At 51.8% G+C, this 17,021-nt stretch overlaps 1 protein-coding gene across 1 annotated transcript; it reads right to left on the reverse strand.

The window, feature by feature from the left end:
• Window positions 1–1,064: 1,064 nt before the first annotated feature.
• Window positions 1,065–5,040, reverse strand: Tff2 (trefoil factor 2). The gene is made up of 4 exons (XM_042687334.1): window positions 4,945–5,040; window positions 4,294–4,443; window positions 2,041–2,187; window positions 1,065–1,228 (listed from the first exon to the last, which is right to left on the reverse strand). The coding sequence occupies exons 1-4, from the start codon at window positions 5,021–5,023 to the stop codon at window positions 1,215–1,217; spliced, it is 390 nt and encodes a 129-aa protein (XP_042543268.1). The 5' UTR covers window positions 5,024–5,040; the 3' UTR covers window positions 1,065–1,214.
• Between the last annotated feature and the right edge of the window lie 11,981 nt (window positions 5,041–17,021).

The following is a 17,021-nucleotide window of genomic DNA, read 5'->3' on the forward strand; positions in this document are numbered from 1 at the left end:
CAGGAGCCCCGCATCCTGAGTGGGTTAAACGTCTCTCCTCAGGGTCACATTCCTGATCCTGCTACATGAAGGCCCTTCTGTGGGGAAAGTTGATCTTCTTGCCTCTAGCTGGAGCCGGGGCCAGCGTGTTTGCCTGAGCCAGGGCAGCCCAGGTGGGGGCTAGCGCGCCTCTATGCTTGTCCAGCTGCTGTGGTTCCCAGGGCGACTTCCACAGGCAGACAAGCCTGGGAGAGGTCGAGGCGGAGAACAGCAGGAAGGGCACACGGCCATGGAGGGAACTGACCGCTGGGGGACGTCAGGCCGCTGTGCAGGACAAGAGGGACACAGGCCCGATCTGTCGCTTGACGAAGCTCAGGTTTAACGCATCCCCCAGGGCACAGCGGGGTGAGGCCTTGTACCACTCTGGAAGGCAGAGATTGCAGGGGGGGTCCCCAGATTTTTTTCTAAGGTACCAGGGATGACTGAGATGGTGATGCTCTACGATGGTGACCTGGAGGGCAGAGGGGACAGCTGCAGAGCCTGGCCTGGCCCCGCCCCTCTGTCCCAGCCCCGGCCCGGCCCCGCACCCCGACAGCAGGCCGGGCAGGAAGCGCTGGAATGGCAGCAGCACTGGGGCACGCTGGACTTCCTCCAACACCAGCGACCCGACGTGTGTGACGGAGGCTGCTCCCGTGTGAGGGGGAAAGCAGGAAGTCAGGGGGGAGAGTAGCTGCCTCGCCTTGCCCCTGCCGCTCCCATCAGAAAGAACGGGCGATCGGCCGCCAGGGACCCGGCTCAAACCCAAGGGGCAGAACAGAGGCTGCATTCGTCAGGGTCCAGCAAGCGCTCTTGCTAGAGAGCTTTGGGGCCCAAGTCCCCTGGGTATTTCAAAAGCCCCCAGCTTGCACGAGCACATGCATAATGCCCACACATGCATATACACACCTGCACACATGCACGCCCAGGTGCGCCCCCCCACACGTGTGTGCACACACTCATAGACCTAGTTGCACACACTCACGTGGCACAGGCCACCTCTGTGACTATGAAAATGGACACATTCTAGAAGGTCTAAGGATTTTCTTTAATTAAAAGTATTTGTCCAACCGCTGAAGCAGATCAGAAGACAGAGAGAAGCCAGGGGTGGATGAACTCTGCAGCCAATCACATCTGGAACTTTCTCCCTTGGTTTGCAAGCAGGTGGTGAGCGAGGGGGTCCCTGTGGCCGGCACCTCTCAGTAGTGACAGTCTAGAGGGAAGGCAGATACCGGTTAGCGCGTCACAAACGCCAGCGTGGGCTGCGCTCACGTGTGTGTGCTCAGGAGCCTCCTCCCGAGGGGGGCAGCCCTTGTGCCAGGGCATTCTTGGGGGGCTGTCCTCCCCACACTGTTGGGCAGCTTCTCAGGGGACCCTTAAGTAGCACAGCAACCACTAGAAGGTTCTGAGAGTGAAAGGCAGTGCTCTGGGGAGCACAGAGGTTGCTCTGCCTGGAGGAGCCGCACAGGAGAGGGGAGAGCCCTGGAAACCATTTGCCCTGGTCTCCCGAGGCAGCTGCAGGTGGGTCAAGAACCCTGGGGGCGTCTCCCGCAGCCGCGTCCACTCTCATCATGTGAATCGCAGTCATCACGAGAATGGTGAGGAGCAAGCCAGGTACGCCCGGAGGAAGGTCCCTGCGAGTGGAAGGAAGGCCACAAAGCCCTCCGTGCCCACCGTCTGCCTGTGTCTCGGGGGGTCTCGGGGGGTGGGGACGCGTGTGGAGATGGCACCCTTGGGACCGGCGCCACACAGGTGTGATGCCCTGAGGGGAGGCGGCAGCTCCCCTCCTCCTCCCCCCTCCCCCCCCCCGTGCCCAGCACACAGCATGGCACAGCTGCAGTAGATACACCACCACCATCGACAGGGACGCCCCGCTCCAGAGCACTCAGGAATGGACTTCTGGGGGGCTTGGAGGCCCGGCAGCGGGCATGCGTGCATCTCCCTTCCTGGACTCAGGGCCCAGCTCAGAGGGGCTGAGGTGTTGGGGCGGCTGGCACCCCTGCCCTGCCCCCACAGCCACAGTACCTGTCACAGGCTTTGGGAAGAAGCACCAGGGCACCTGCGGGATGGTGTTGGAGAAGCAACAGTGGAGAAAGGCGCACTCCTCAGGGCTGATGCCTGGGAAGCCACAGTTCTTGCGCTCCGAGACCTCCATGACACACTGCTCCATCTCTGCTCACCAGAAGCAACAGACAGCACAAGGCTCCGTCAGGGGACAACTGGTATACCCCGAGGAGCTGCCTGGAGGGGCGTCTCTCAGGATTGTGACGTCCAGGGACTGTCCCTCGCCACTGCAGGAGTGACGCAGGGTGCAGTGACCATCACAAGTCAGAAGGGCTGGGGCAGCACCGTGGGAGGGTCACTCTACCCTCTCTGGACTCAGTGTCCTGCTTTGAAACGGGGTGACCCACTCTAGGGCCTTCTATGGCCTGAGCGAGGGCTCTGCTCACAGCCACCGGTTTCCCAGGGAAATAAAGTGTTTACTGTGAAGGCAGGTGAGCATCGAAGCCCACGGTGAGGGAAGGGGGGCTCTAAATACACACAGGGGCACTCAAATACACACGCGGGCCATGGCATGGGGGGCTACACACACACACACACACACACACACACACACACACACACACACGGGACCTGGCATGAAAAGCTGGTCTCTTGACAATAAGCAATGGCTTGAAGCTAATTCCAGAAGGTTCCTAGAAATCTCAAACGTCCTCCTTAACCTTTGAAGCCTGTGAGCCAGGACACGACCAATACTACGTTGAATGCTTTCACCCCCTGGAAGCTTCTTTGGAACTCATGGTTCAAGCCAGAAGGACTCTGAGATGTTTGTGGTCCAGATGATGCAAATCTGATAAGTTCACACACATCTGTTGTTATGTTCACTCATGCCTCTGCTGATGATATGCTTACACACCTCTGCTGAGCGAGCGTGAGGTCACACACATCTGTTGTTATGTTCACTCATGCCTCTGCTGATGATATGCTTACACACCTCTGCTGAGAGAGCGTGAGGTCACTGAGGCATTTGGAGCTCCTTTTAGGTTGACCTGGACTAGTTCCAGACTAACCAGCATGGTGGCCAGCTCCAGACTGAGCAGTGTTGTGAGCTGGCTCTAGAGAAATCCACACAGGTTAGCCCTGGACTGACCAGCATGGGCTAGCTCTGAGCTAAGCAATGTGAACTAGGTCTGGACTAAGTAGTGTGGGCCAGCTCTGACTAACCAAGTGTAAGCTAGCTCTGGACTGAGAAGCATGGACTAGCTCTGAACTGACCAGTGTGGGCTAGCTCTGAACTAACCAGTGTGGGCTAGCTCTGAACTAACCAGTGTGGACTAGCTCTGAAGAAACCAGTGTGGGCTAGTTCTGAACTGACCAGTGTGGTCTAGCTCTGAACTAACCAATGTGGGCTAACTCTGGACAGAGCAGCATGGGCTGGCTCTGAACTAACCAGTGTGGGCTAGCTCTGAACTAACCAGTGTGGGCTGGCTCTGAACTGACCAGTGTGGGCTAGCTCTGAACTAAACAGTATGGGCTAGCTCTGAACTAAACAGTGTGGGCTAGCTCTGGACAGAGCAGCATGGGCTGGCTCTGAACTGACCAGTGTGACCTAGCTCTGAACTGACCAGTGTGGTCTAGCTCTGAACTGACCAGTGTGGGCTAGCTCTGAACTGACCAGTGTGGGCTAGCTCTGAACTGACCAGTGTAAGCTAGTTCTGAACTGACCAGTGTGGTCTAGCTCTGAACTGACCAGTGTGGACTAGCTCTGAACTGACCAGTGTGGGCTAGCTCTGAACTAACCAGTGTGGTCTAGCTCTGAACTGACCATTGTGGTCTAGCTCTGAACTGACCAGTGTGGGTTAGCTCTGAACTGACCAGTGTGGTCTAGCTCTGAACTGACCAGTGTGGTCTAGCTCTGAACTGACCAGTGTGGGTTAGCTCTGAACTAACCAGTGTGGGTTAGCTCTGAACTGACCAGTGTGGTCTAGCTCTGAACTGACCAGTGTGGTCTAGCTCTGAACTGACCAGTGTGGGTTAGCTCTGAACTGACCAGTGTGGTCTAGCTCTGAACTGACCAGTGTGAGCTAGTCTTGAACTAACCAGTGTGGTCTAGCTCTGAACTGACCAGTGTGGGCTAGCTCTGAACTGACCAGTATGACAAAGCAGCTGGCCAAAGCAGCATGGGCTGGCTCTGGACTAACAGCCAAGCCTCTGTGCACCTGCTCTGGAGTCTGCCTGTCCAGAGGCCAAATCCTGGCCTTGCCCTCTGCAGATTACCTTGCATCGGCAGAGGTTCAAAGCACCAGGGCACCCCGGGAACGCTGGAGTTGAAGCAGCAGCCTTGTGCGAAGCACTGTTCACTGGTGATCCCAGGATAGCCACAGTTCTTCCTGTTGTGGGGGCTCAGCCTCGAGCACTGGCAGGGGGCTGCGGGCAGATGCAAGGTCAGCACCCTCCACCTCCCAGGGCATCGGCCTTCCCCCAAAACAAAATCTATTAAGGGACTTCCTGAGCTCTCCATTGCTCCACGGCTGCCCAGAGCACCCAGGCTGATCTGGCTCCCCTTTGAGCTGGTTCCCCCCAGGAATCCCACAGGACTTGGTGGAAACTGTTTGATGAATTAAAAAGATTCAACAATAAATCCTGTAAAAAGGTTCACTGGGTAGACGTAGGCAGAAATCAAAGTGGGCAGTGGGCAGGATGACCAGGGTGGAGCCGGCCTGCTGACTCTCCTCACCCTGGCCAGCCCAGGGGCATCAGCCTTTCTGGGAGAAAATCAGTGGGACTAGGAGAACCCCAGGTGAGCAGCATAGGCCAGACCCCAGACCTCAGGGCACCTCTCAAGCCAACTGGCAATCGATTCCTTTCCTGCCAGGGACTAGAGCAAGAAAGTTCCTTATATGCAGCTCCCCCAGGGCCGTCACTTACAAGGCTTCTGGCATTCCACCAGGGTGCACAGACCCAGAATGACCACCATGACCAGGAACGGGACACCACGAGAGACCATGTCTGCTACACTGCGCCCTGGGCAATCTGCAGCATGCCTGGTTCCCACCGCCAGGGGTTTTATCATCTCCCGTCTGTTTGCTCAGGACGTGTTGATAACCTCCACCCGTCACCCATGGCCCCAGCCCTTCAGATCCTTTGAAAAAGGAGAAGAGGAAGCCATGCCCTGTACAGGGAAGGTTTCCAGGCCAGGCCCCCTGCCCTGGGCGGGAAGCTGCATCTTGCCAGGCTGCTGACGTGGAAGACAAGCCATGTGTGCCTCTGGAGCTGGGCACACATGTGTCACACCCAGGAAGGGATTAACCATGCGAGGTTCCAGATAAAGTATGTAGTGACCACAGGAACTTTGTAAAATATCGGGACCAGGTGTGGCGCAGAGGACAGCCTAGAGGAGGACCCTGCTGCATTATGGGAGAATCCCACAGAAAATCAGGAGATACCTGCATGGCTGCCCCATCAGCAGCCCCCACCTGTTCCTTGGACCTATCCCAGCCCTGGGGCAGCTGACCAGGTACAAGGAGCAGCCTAGGACAGACAAGTTCAATAAGGTCATTGCCACAAGCCCATGAGCAGGCCAAGCTGCCCTCCAGAGGACTCCTAGAGGACAGCACCAGGTCCCCAGCCCACACTGAGGGGTGAGACGTCCCAGAGAAGGAATCCGTGGGGCTGGACAAGGAGAAGGACAGCCACGGGATGACTCTGCAGAAGGAAGAGAGGAAAGCATGCAAGTGGGTCAGGAGAGAGGGACACACAGTTTCTCAGCCCTGGAGAAAACACAGGAGGCTGCCAATCTGTGGACAATGAGCCAGGAAGCCAGTGAGTGATCTGTAAGACACTGGAAACCAAAAACCTTGGTCTAAGAGCGAGCCCTGCCTTGGGTATAGAAAGCAGCTGCTCCCTTTTGTAGGTTCTAGTTTCCCTCTTGCAGGTTCCAGCTTTTGAGCTGAACCCCTGTAGACTGCGCCTATCATTCATCCAGGGAGCAAGAGGAATCTGTTCTATTTTTCATTTTATCTTTAAATGGTTTCACAGAATCCATTCTTGACTCTGGAAGTTTCCCTTTCTCCGTCCCATATCTCCATCTCTCTTAGTTATAAAACCACAAGTGCCATGAGGTCCCATTCCCTCCTGTATTCTCACCTCCTCTCTGCCTCCCATTTGACCCTAAAATGTATCACCAGAGGATGGTAGACACAGAATGACAGCAGAGCTGGATAGCCATCCCCAGGGGAAGGGGAGCAAAAAGATGGGTCCCAACACTACCCAACACTACCCTCTTCCTTGTCTGGAAAGCAGGAGACCATGCAGAGCGTAGCTCACTGGGGTGAGGAAAAAGGGGCAGACCTGGGATCCAACATGGCAGTTGGAATTTCAAGATAAGATAAGGAAGAAAAGGGATCCCTAAAATGTGAATTGGTATCCTCAGACAAACACTCATCTACCAGGGCCCTCAGGGTTAGGGAAAACAGCTGTGCAGGCTGAGATCTCACAGGCTCTGAGCAGCATGAAGGGAGAATGCCTGTTGAGTACCCACAGCATTTGGTAGAGACACAAGGACATGCTGAACAAGTATGCCAGTCTATCCCCGAGCAAATGTCCTCAGAGCCACTTAGCAAATCTTGAAAGCAAGGTCTGGAAGAACCAAGTTAATATGAAAGCATAGTGACTGCCTAAATTAGATTGCTAAGGTTACCATGACAACATCAAAGACTAGGGGTTTCAATCACAGGAGGCCAGAAGCCCAAGACGGAGGTACTGCAGGACTGGATCCTTCTGAGGTCAGTCCCTAACCTGAGGGTGGCATGTTCTCCTATGTCCTGGCAGGGCTGTCCCTCTCTCTCTCTCTCTCTGGGTGTGCAAGTGACTGGCCTCTTGTCTTACAAAGACACCTTTCGTTCAGATTGGAACAAAGTTCACCCTTGGCCACATTTTATCATAACCACTCCTCCTAAGGCCCTATTTCCAAATCAAGTCACATTCTGAGGATCTGAAGATGGGACTTCAACATAGGCATTTGAGGGGACAGAGTTCAACCTGAGTGAACAAAGCCCAACACCTTACTAAGGAAGCCAACAAAACCTAGGTGCACAACATGGCATCTCTGATATATAACTCACGAACCAAAGTTTCACAGACACTTGAGGAAGAAAGGAAAGTACTCAACATCTATCACAAAGATCAGAAGTTCAGAAGTAGCATAAAACCACCACATATGGTGGTACAAATGGCCCATGGTTCCAGCACATGCGAGTCTGATGAAGGAAGATTACAAGTTTAAGGCCACTGTCTAGGAAGGAAAGAAGGAAGGAAGGAAGGAAGGAGAAAGGGAGAAAGGGAGAAAGGGAGAAAGGGAGAAAGGGAGGAAGGGATGGAAGGAAGAAGAAGGGGGAAGGATAAAGAGGAAATAAGGAAAGAAAAGGTACAAAAATGTTGAAACATTTTTTTCAAACAAAAATGAATCTCAAGAGACAAATGGAAAGTAAAAGTTAACTAAAGAAAAATCCTATAAATAAAAAGAAATGTAAAATGAAAATTCAGTATATGGCTTCAGATCCAATGCTGAATAACAGATACTACAGGAGCAATGTCCACTTGACTTGAAGCTGGCACAGTACAAACTATCCCAACTAAAGCACACAGGAAAAAAAGGAGCAGGGAAAAAAATGAACAGAATTTCAGTGACTTCTGAGGTAGTGTCAGACTGTCTCACATACCTGCCATTAGAGGACCAGAAGGAAAAAGAGAAAAAGTATCTAAAGAAACATTGGTCAGTCTCTGAACCTTGATGAAAGATATAAACAGACAAATCCTAGAAACTCAAATAGCTTCAAGGAAGAAAATGCAAAGAAAACCATTCCAAGGCACAGTGTGACCAAACTGTTGAAAGCCAGTGATCAAGAAAACTTACAGCCAGGCATGATGTGTGTGTCTGAAAACCCAGCTACTCAGGACACAGACAGAAGTATCTCATGTTGGACCAGCCTGGGCAAAGGCAGGGGTGAGATCCTGTCTCAAAAACAAAATAAAAACCAAAGGGCTAAAAGCATAAGTTACATGATAGAGCACTTGCCTAGCAGGCCTTGGGTTCAGTCCTCAGTAACTAAAAGGAAAGAATACTCTTAAAGCAGCTGTGAAAAATGCATACTGCACACATCCTGTGTCTATAGGATTAACAGCCGACTTTTATCTAAAGCAATGCAAACCAAGGGTGATGGAATGACATACTTAACGCACTGGGGGAAATGTGAATGCTATTCTCCATGAGATTATCCCTCCAAATAGGATACAATAAACAGAAGAAGAAAAAGAAGAGCTGTTCCTTGCAAACCTGTTCCCCAGGGTACTGAAAAAGACGTTCCGGCTGAAGCTATGGCCAAGCCACAACACAGGGTGTGAATTCTCCAGGTTGCCCAGCCATTCCCCGCTGGCTGGATTGCATCACTATGGCACCTGCCCCCTCCATCCACATTTGTATCTACAAGTCCATTGACTCCATAAAGTTCTCACCTGCAACAGCTGCATCCTATCTAGCCACTCACATACAGTTGTGTCCCCAACTAGACAAAGACCTGCATTAATTATCATCATAAAATGAGTTGGGGTCCCTGCTCTTCCACTTCTTGGCTCCCCACAGCCTTTGGGGACAGACCAGACTCCTGGGGATGACAAGTAATGTAGCCCACAGGCCCCTCTCCCTCCCAGCACTAGATTATATTAGCAGCTGGCCCTTCTAGAAATACTGCTTCACCTCTGGGCCTTTGCTTTGGGCCTTTCTCACCTTGGGCTTTCCTGTCTTTCCTCAGTGGGTAACAATTGAGTCACTTCTTCCAGGAAAGCAGTGGCCTCCCCCAGAGTGAAGAGGAACCCTCCCACTCCCATGGCACCATTGGTGTCCCAATTAGCCACTCACATCACGAGTGCGAATGTTATTTCTCTGTCTCTTGCATTAATTGCACCACAGCTTTAGGCTTGCCGACACCAGACAATATTCCAGGGACCTGCGAGGCTGTATTTCACTTACTTTTTACAACAATACAGGAGAGAGGCTACAGTGGTCCTCCCTTAGTCTGTGGAAGCCAGTTTCTCCAACTAACACAGCAGGCTAGCAGAGCGCGGGGGGCAGGCCAAACTTACTCCTCTTTCACAGAGCAGGATCTCCCAGTACCCACCTGGTAGACATCTCAGGTGTTTGGGGAAAAGAACTGACCACCCTAGGATATCCAACTCTCTTTATGAACTCATGAACTAATATTGAGACATGGATGACTGGAGATACACAACCTTACACCTGCCTCATCTGATCTCGCCTATGAGTAGCAAGGTAGAAAGAGGACTTACCGACACTGCCCGTGTCTCCTGGCCTTCTGAACTGAAGTCTAAGGCTCCGTCCTCCATCCTCCCTCTGTCATCAGAGGAGAGCATTTTACCGCCCAGGCCCACACGTTCAATGTCCGTAAACGCAGAAGGGAAGACCAAATGATGCATATGGCATATACTCAAACTCTGTTCCCAGCCTCCCAAGCTCCTGAAGTTTTGTCACGCTGGTCAATATCATGGGCTAACAATGGAATTCTACATAATAGGGAACTTGGCCAATGTTAGGGGAGACATGAGCGGAGGAGCTGGGGCTGATGTGAGCTGTGGCTCAGGGCTGGGAGGCAATGACCTTGGTGGTAGACGATTTGGGCTCTGGGCTGAAGCTGGATGACCATCAATTCCAGCCCATCTTCAACAGACTCCATGCATACCTTCTAGAGACTTCACTCAAAATCTGAATTGCGTGTGAAGCTGATCTGGTACCTGAGTGTGTGTGGGGGTGGTGAGTTGTGGGTTTTGGTTTGGTTTGGGTTTGATACCACATGGAGACCAGCAATTCTAAAACTCAAAATTTTTAACCTATTTAAACCACATGTCAAGGTAAAATGATGTGTTATGATGGTAACTGGAAAAGTGGGGCTCATAGGCTGTCTGTAAAGAAAGCTTGATGGACACACATCATGGGTCTCAGCTATGTATCACCTAAGGCTTTGTTATAGTCACATTGGAAGAGCTGGTTAGTTGTGACAGAGACCATATGACCAATAAACCTAAAACACTGACTACCTACCCTTACCAATCTGGTTAACTCCACAGTATGGGCGCAAAGTCATCTAAAAGTGGATTTAAAGAATAAAGATGGAGTAATTGCATTTTGCTTTTTTCACTCCTTCTGCAGTCCTGTCTCCAAGTGGATACATGCAGTGTCCCGTGTCTCCTCACGCTGGTTGTGAGAGGTCCGTCCCGTGCCTCTGACACGGCCACACATCTTGCAGGCAAAGCAGAACCACCCTCACAGTGTGAACCTTGAGGCTGGGTGTGAAGTGATCTGTGACTCCTGGTGGGACTGAGGGTCCTGAGGGGCTCTTTCTTCCGCTGCACCCACGGAAGGGACAGGCAGGCCGCCTGTCCACCCAGGAGCAGCGAGGGAGCGGGGCCGGCATCCCTGCCAACCCACAAAGCTGTGTAAGCCCATGCACCCCTCCTCCTGCAGGGACAGCACTCCTCCTCTTGATGCCACATGGCTGCTTTCCACAGCCTGGCTGTCCACTCCGTTCCCGAGTGCCCAGGCTCCTCTGGGATGTGCTGCATCTGCTCCTGATTCAAATGCTGCAACTGCTCTCCTTGGTCCAGCTCAAGGAACAGTGCTCGGCCAGCCCCAGGGAGCCCTCGGCCAGCCCCAGGGAACCCTGCAGAAGGCAGGCAAGGCTGTCCTAGTGTCAGACTGTCTCCTTGAGGATGCTGTATAGTAAAAGATGCAGCCTCTCCTCCAAGGGTGGGAGCCCTGGGTCCCTCAGGCTGAGGCTCTCCTCCCATAATGCAGCTGATGGTGTATGGTCGCCCGCCTGAGCCCTTCCCTACCACCCAGAGGTTCACGAGGGAGGAGAGCGCCACACCACAGAGACCCGGGAAGCACCCGTCCTCTGCCAGAAGTCCTGGAACTGCGTCAGCCTGCAAGTAGTGCACAAGAAGAGCCCTCCCCACGTCTTGACCCCGACCAACTAGACAAGAAGGGGCACACCGGGTCCTGGCAATGCTGTAGCGCGTGAGGGGAGGTGCGTGGCTTTGCCTAACTTGACGTCTGCTACTCAGAAAAACACAACTCCATGCAATGCTAGGAACTGCAAAGATCAGCTTTTAAATAGCTTTGAAGTCATCCTCCTTGTCCCTGGGCACTCATGGAGTCGGCTTTGACCGCGGGCCCTTCCCAAGGCTACACCCTCCCAGGGCCTCCACACTCCGGCCCTGTCAGGTAGAGAGGTCTCTCCCTCATTAGCGTGTGTTTGCCAGGAGGCTTCCAAGCATCAAGTAGTTCAACATGGTCCCTCCCCAAGCCCACAAAGACCAGGAAGTTTTCTTAAGCTAACCTTATCTCTCTACGATACTGTTAATGACCCTACAAATATGATCTAAAGCCACAACTTGGCTTTGAGAAGTAGTTCCTGGTCTGGCCCTTAGTTCAACACCCTCAGAACAGAACCCTGTTGTGTGGGAAGTTACCTAGAAGCCATGGCACCTGCACATGTGTGCCAGCTACCGCACAGAAGGGGAATGGAGGCACACAAGCCACACAGGGTGTGAGGCCGTCCGTAGCATTGGAGATGTGGAGGGAAGGAGGACCAGCTCGCCTGGACCAGGTGCAGTCACAGCCGCCTCTGCCCTCAGCCGCCTGAGTGAAGGCTTGAGCCAGAAGCCCAGAGAGGAAGCTGCCTGGGTTTGACCCGGGTTCTTGGTTTTGTCAATGTTGTGATTGATAGGGAATTTTTTCTTTTTCCTGTAGCACTGAATTCAGCCCCTTGCACTTGCTACAAAGGTGCTTTACCACTTGGACCACACTCCCAGCCATTATTTTCTAGATAGGGGCTTGTGCTTTGGTCAAGGGTAAGTCTCAGTTGAACCCTTCTACAAATGCCTCCCCTTTTCATAGCTGGAGTTACAGGCACGTGCCACTACAACAACCAGCTTATTTGCTGAGATGAGGAACCTGATAAGTTTTGCCCAAGCTGGGCTCAAGCCAAGCTTCAATCCTTCCCATCTCTGCTCCCTGCAGAGAAGGGATTACAGGTGTTCACACTACCCAAGGCATCAGCACCCAGGAGGCCTGGCCCTCGCTGTCAGCAACGTGCTTGTACCGCAGCCATGATGCCACTTCGCACGACTGTGGCCGAGCGCACGGAGCCCAGACAGGGCTGATTCCGGGGTGACAGAGCTACAGCCCCATGCGGCGGCTGCTCCGTCCACCCTCTTCTAGTTGTGCTCCCATTCTGGTGTGCTCGGGTCCTTTTGGCATGACACAAGTCTCATGAGAGTCACCGCGTCTCGCGAGGCTCCCACCCGCCCCGTCCATGCTGGACACAGATCCACAAAGCCCCGCGTTCTTTGGTGTCTACAGCAGGGTCTCGAATAACAGCGAGCAATGCTGACGCTGGCTTGGATGACCGCATTGCTAAGCATCCTGGGCTGCAAGGGGCAGAAGCAAACCCGTACCCTAAACTGTGTCCCTCCCTCAAACCCAAGGGAAGCCCCGGCCTTCAAGGCCAGAGCCATTTGTTTACTATGAATCAATAGTTCTCCTGCGTGAGCTGGACTGGTCAGTCGTCACGGGGTGGAGTTAAGTTCAGCGCTGTGGAGGTCTGACTTTGTTTTCACTGCTTCCCACTGCCCAGGATAGCCGGTTACAACAGAAGCCTTTTTGCTAACAGGCCTCAGTTTACACTCAGCTTACACACGATCGGGGAACAGCAACTGAACTCCTTTGGTGCGGCCTGCAGGTACCGGCCTCCTCGCAAAAGGAAGGCTGTGGAGATGGAGAACGAGCTGGGGCGGGGGAGGGTGACGGGGCAGAATGCCGAAGGTGAGGGGCCGTTTCCTGACCACCTGAGGAGATCCACAGAATCCACGGGAGCTGCACGCTGCGTTATCCACCTTAATCATTATTCGCTTAAGCAGCACCGGATTACCAATTGCTTTTTAAAGCCCAAACCTGTTTGTGCAGCCTCCTGGAGGAGGTGGCCTGTGTGCCCAGCCTTGACACACTACGTGTCCGGCCTTGTCACCCTGTGCTTGGGGATGAGCACACTGGAAAAAGTGCCATTTCCATGCGTGTTGGCAGGACAAGCAGGCTTTAATTAAGTGTACATCAGCCTGGCCTGGTCTGTGAGAGCTTTTCTCTAATTAACCACCAAAAAGCCAGAAGTGGAGCTGTGGTTCAAGTGGTGTCGTTACCAGTCTTGATCAAAAAAAGCTAAGGGACAGTGCCAAGGCCCTGAGTTCAAGCCCCAGGACCAGCAGAAATAAAAAAGGATTCACCATATTAATGGTTTATACTGAATTTTAAAAGGAGCAAATACCTATTTACTCCTCAATGGCAAAACCATCCTGGTAAACAATCTCAACACCAACATTAGAGTTGTTTGCTAAAGAAATAAGAAATCAAAAACCAAATAATGTTCTTGGAAACTGATATTGTAACTAACAAATGTCACTCATTAAATCCATAAGAGAGGCCAAGTATGGTGACTCACACCTTCACGCCTAGCTCCTGGGAAGGCTGGGAACAGGAGGATCACAGTACAAGGCCAGCCCAGGGAAGAAAGTCCAGCAGCTCTCCTATCAAGCAATAGCTGGCCACAGTAGCGGGCACCTGCCATCCTACCTGTGTAAGAAGCTAAGATCGGAAGAATCACAGGTCCAGGCCAGCTGGGAAAAAAAAAAAGTTAGGGAGACCATCTCTACAAAAAAAAATCTGGGCACTGTAGCATACACCTGCCATCCCTGCTATGCAGGGAGCATGAAGGGGGGACTGTGATCCATGTTGGCCTGGGCAAAAAGTGACACCTTTTCTCATAAACAACGAAAGTAAAAAGAGCTTAGAGGCGTGACTCCAGATACCGTGTGCCTGCTAGCATGTCTGAAGTCTTGAGTTCACACCCAAGTACCACCACAAACAGGAAGGAGGGTCCCACAAACACAGCTGTCCCTGTTCACCTCACAGCACTGGAAATACAAAGCATCTACCTCATGCTGCAATTCCCAACAGACATGGCTTTCTTTGCTGGCTTTGTGACTATGTCCCCTGGAGAGGCTTGTGACATTGTTTTAAAATCTGTGAACTGTTTTTATTAGAAATTTGAAATGCCCTCATAATTAATATTTTATGGTATTAAATAGCCAAACTTAGTCCTTATTATTCTTATTAAGAAATGCAATGCCAATTAATGAATTTCAAGTAATATTGTATTCGTTGCTTTCTATAGTAGGAATCAATGTCTGGCTATTGAGAGAGGCAAGATTTCACTTTCTTTTTTTTCCCTCACAATTTAAATTTTTTTTAAGTTTATTGTAAAGGTGATGTACAGAGGGCACAGTTACATAGGTACGGTAAAGAGCACATTTCTTTTTGAATAGTGCTGCCCCCTCCCTTATTTTCTCCCACTCCCCCCCCACTCCCCTCCTCCCCAAGTTGTAAAGTTCATTTCCAACGTAGTGTCTAGTGAGTGTCGCTGTTGCATTAGTTCATCCTTTGTCCCACCATTTCTGTGATTCTAAATCAGACAAGACAATATACAAGACAGAAATTTAAAAAAACAGTGTCAACAGGGCATGAACCAAAGGAGGGGAAGAATGAATAACTTTAAAGAGTACAATAAAAAACCTCTTGTTTCCATTTCTTGGAGTTCCTTTCAATAAGCACCATTTTTCTGGTTATTTGCACAGAGCTATGAGCCATTGTGACCCCTCCGCTAAGAATATTCTAGATATTACAAATGAGGGAAACCACACAGCCTGTGTTTCTTTGGGGCCTGCTTACTTCACTTGATTTGATTTTTTTCCGAGTCTTTCCACTTCCTTACGAATGCGGCGGTGTCATTCTTCTGAGGGGAGCACAGAACCCCATTGAGGTTATAAACCCCATTCTCTCGACCCTTTCCTTCACTGAGGGCATGTGGGCTGATTCCCTAGCTTAGCTGTGGTAAGGCTGGTGACGCTTTTTGCTTCCTTATCTCCTCAGGCTCCAGAACTCTGAAGGAACACGCCAAGCTTTCCTCTGCACTCACTGGGAACCTGTTCTATGGAACTCACCACACAAACAGCAGAGGAGACAGTGAACGTTCACACCCAACACGCCCCCCCTCCCCACGCTGGCTGGTCACGTGACCCACAAATCTGCCCTGTGCTCGGGGCTCCGGTAGCCAGCCTCCAGCCTCCAGCCTCCGTGGGGGCAGATGTTTCCCTACCAGTGGCAGCTGCAGTAAACATGGTGTGAAAATGGTCCACAGGCAAAGGTTGTCTCTTTCTTTATGTTCTCTATTAAAGCCGTAGTTCTCCTGGTGCTGTAAGCCCACGATGTCCTCTGAGGAGAAAGCGGCTCTTGGGGTAGCTGATATTTTTGCATCTGCCTCCCTCACCTTTGTCCACATAGACCCCAAGAAACAACTGTTCTCTGGCAGAAAAGTCTCTGTGTCCAAGAAGTCACAGCAGCCTGCTGCCAGTGGCTCATGCCTATAATGCTCTCAGCTTGGGAGGCTGAGAGCTGGAGAATAAAAATTAGAGGCCAACCCCAGACAAAAGGGTTCACCAGATGCCACCTCCAGCACAGATGGAAGCAGGGTGCGTGCCGGTTACCCCAGAGCAGGGTGCGAGGCGAGATTCTGTCTCAAGAATAACCTGTGAAAAAACAGGCTAGAGGCATGGCGCAAGTACTGCAGTGCCAGCCTAGCAAGTGGGAAGCCCTGGGTGAAAACCAGTATTTAAGAGAGAAAAAAAAGAAGAGTTGAAGCAAATGGTAGACTTGGTGGAATGGTGCTTCAGGTTCTATAGGCAAGTCTGGCTGGTCTCACGGCTTCCTCGTCCTCCTCCTCCTCGTCCTCCTCCTCCTCCTCCTCCTCCTCCTCTTCCTCCTCCTGTCACTGCCCACCCACCCTCAGCCAGCGGGGCCCCTCCCTGTTCGCTCCCTACCCCTCCCTCTCTTCCCTTGGGAACTTCTGAGGTGGGGTCTTCACAGGAGATTAGAGAGTAAAATAAAAGGAAATCTTTAGGGTGGGCCTTGGTTCAATCTGACCCCAGACCTTCTAAGAAGAGCTATTGGGACACCAGATAGCTAAAAGAAGGGGTAGCAGGAGCAAGACATCGGAGAAACCAACCCTGACATGGCCTCAATCTTGGACTTCCGGCTTCCAGGACTTGGGAGAAACAAATGTCTGTTGTGGTACTTGGTCTGTGGCAGTTCCTTATGATGGCTGCTGACTTCAGACAGAGGCTGGCACCAGCCACCCTCCAGGCCCAGTTCCAGGACCCACGGGATCCTGAGGATGCCCAGATATAAAACATCGTGTTTGCGTAACATATGCGCAATAACTCCCACATTCAACCCATCTCAGGTGACTTACAATGGATGTCTGAAACACTGTAAATACCATAACATGGAATGCCTGAAGCCATGCAAATACTACCACAATGAGCGCCTGTTTCAATGTCAATACTATTGCAGTGAATGCTGATTCAGTGTCAATACTGCGGAGCAGCCCCTGCACGCGGCCCTCGTGGGATGAGGGAAAGGTCTGCACGTGTCTCCTGCCTTTGCCGCTTTCCCTACGGATTTTGGCGTGAGGTTGGCCGTGTAGGAAGCGTGCATTCGAGGCCTCGCTGTGAGACTCGGCCTCCCTGTGAGAAAAGCTATTCTTTTCTGTCAAACTAAAGTGTATCTGGTATTGGTTATTGGTATTTCCTGGAATTATTTGCTTCATTTACTTCAATTGTCACTATTATCTGCCATGCTTGTTACCACCGTGCCATGCTAGGGAGATAACTCTTGCATTAAAGAAGTTAAAATAATAAACTGCAATTGTTTCCATCTCAGTGGATGCCAGATAGGGTATACAGGCTGTGCCCAGCCCCAGGGAGCCCAGGATTAGGCTAGAGGGGAAGGAAGGGCCCAGGGGCAGGCTTAGTTGAGCTCTCTT

Source organism: Dipodomys spectabilis, unplaced genomic scaffold (assembly GCF_019054845.1).
Source record: "Dipodomys spectabilis isolate Male_0828 unplaced genomic scaffold, ASM1905484v1 ptg000107l, whole genome shotgun sequence".
NCBI lineage: Eukaryota > Metazoa > Chordata > Mammalia > Rodentia > Heteromyidae > Dipodomys > Dipodomys spectabilis.

Excerpts from the sequence above, each read along its gene's own strand:
- Tff2 (XM_042687334.1), bottom strand. The coding sequence starts at position 5,023 with ATGGTCTCTCGTGGTGTCCCGTTCCTGGTCATGGTGGTCATTCTGGGT. Across the intron at positions 4,444-4,944 it reads GGTGGAATGCCAGAAGCCTT|CCCCCTGCCAGTGCTCGAGG; the intron begins GTAAGTGACGGC and ends ATCTGCCCGCAG. Across the intron at positions 2,188-4,293 it reads TGAACCTCTGCCGATGCAAG|AGATGGAGCAGTGTGTCATG; the intron begins GTAATCTGCAGA and ends TCTGGTGAGCAG.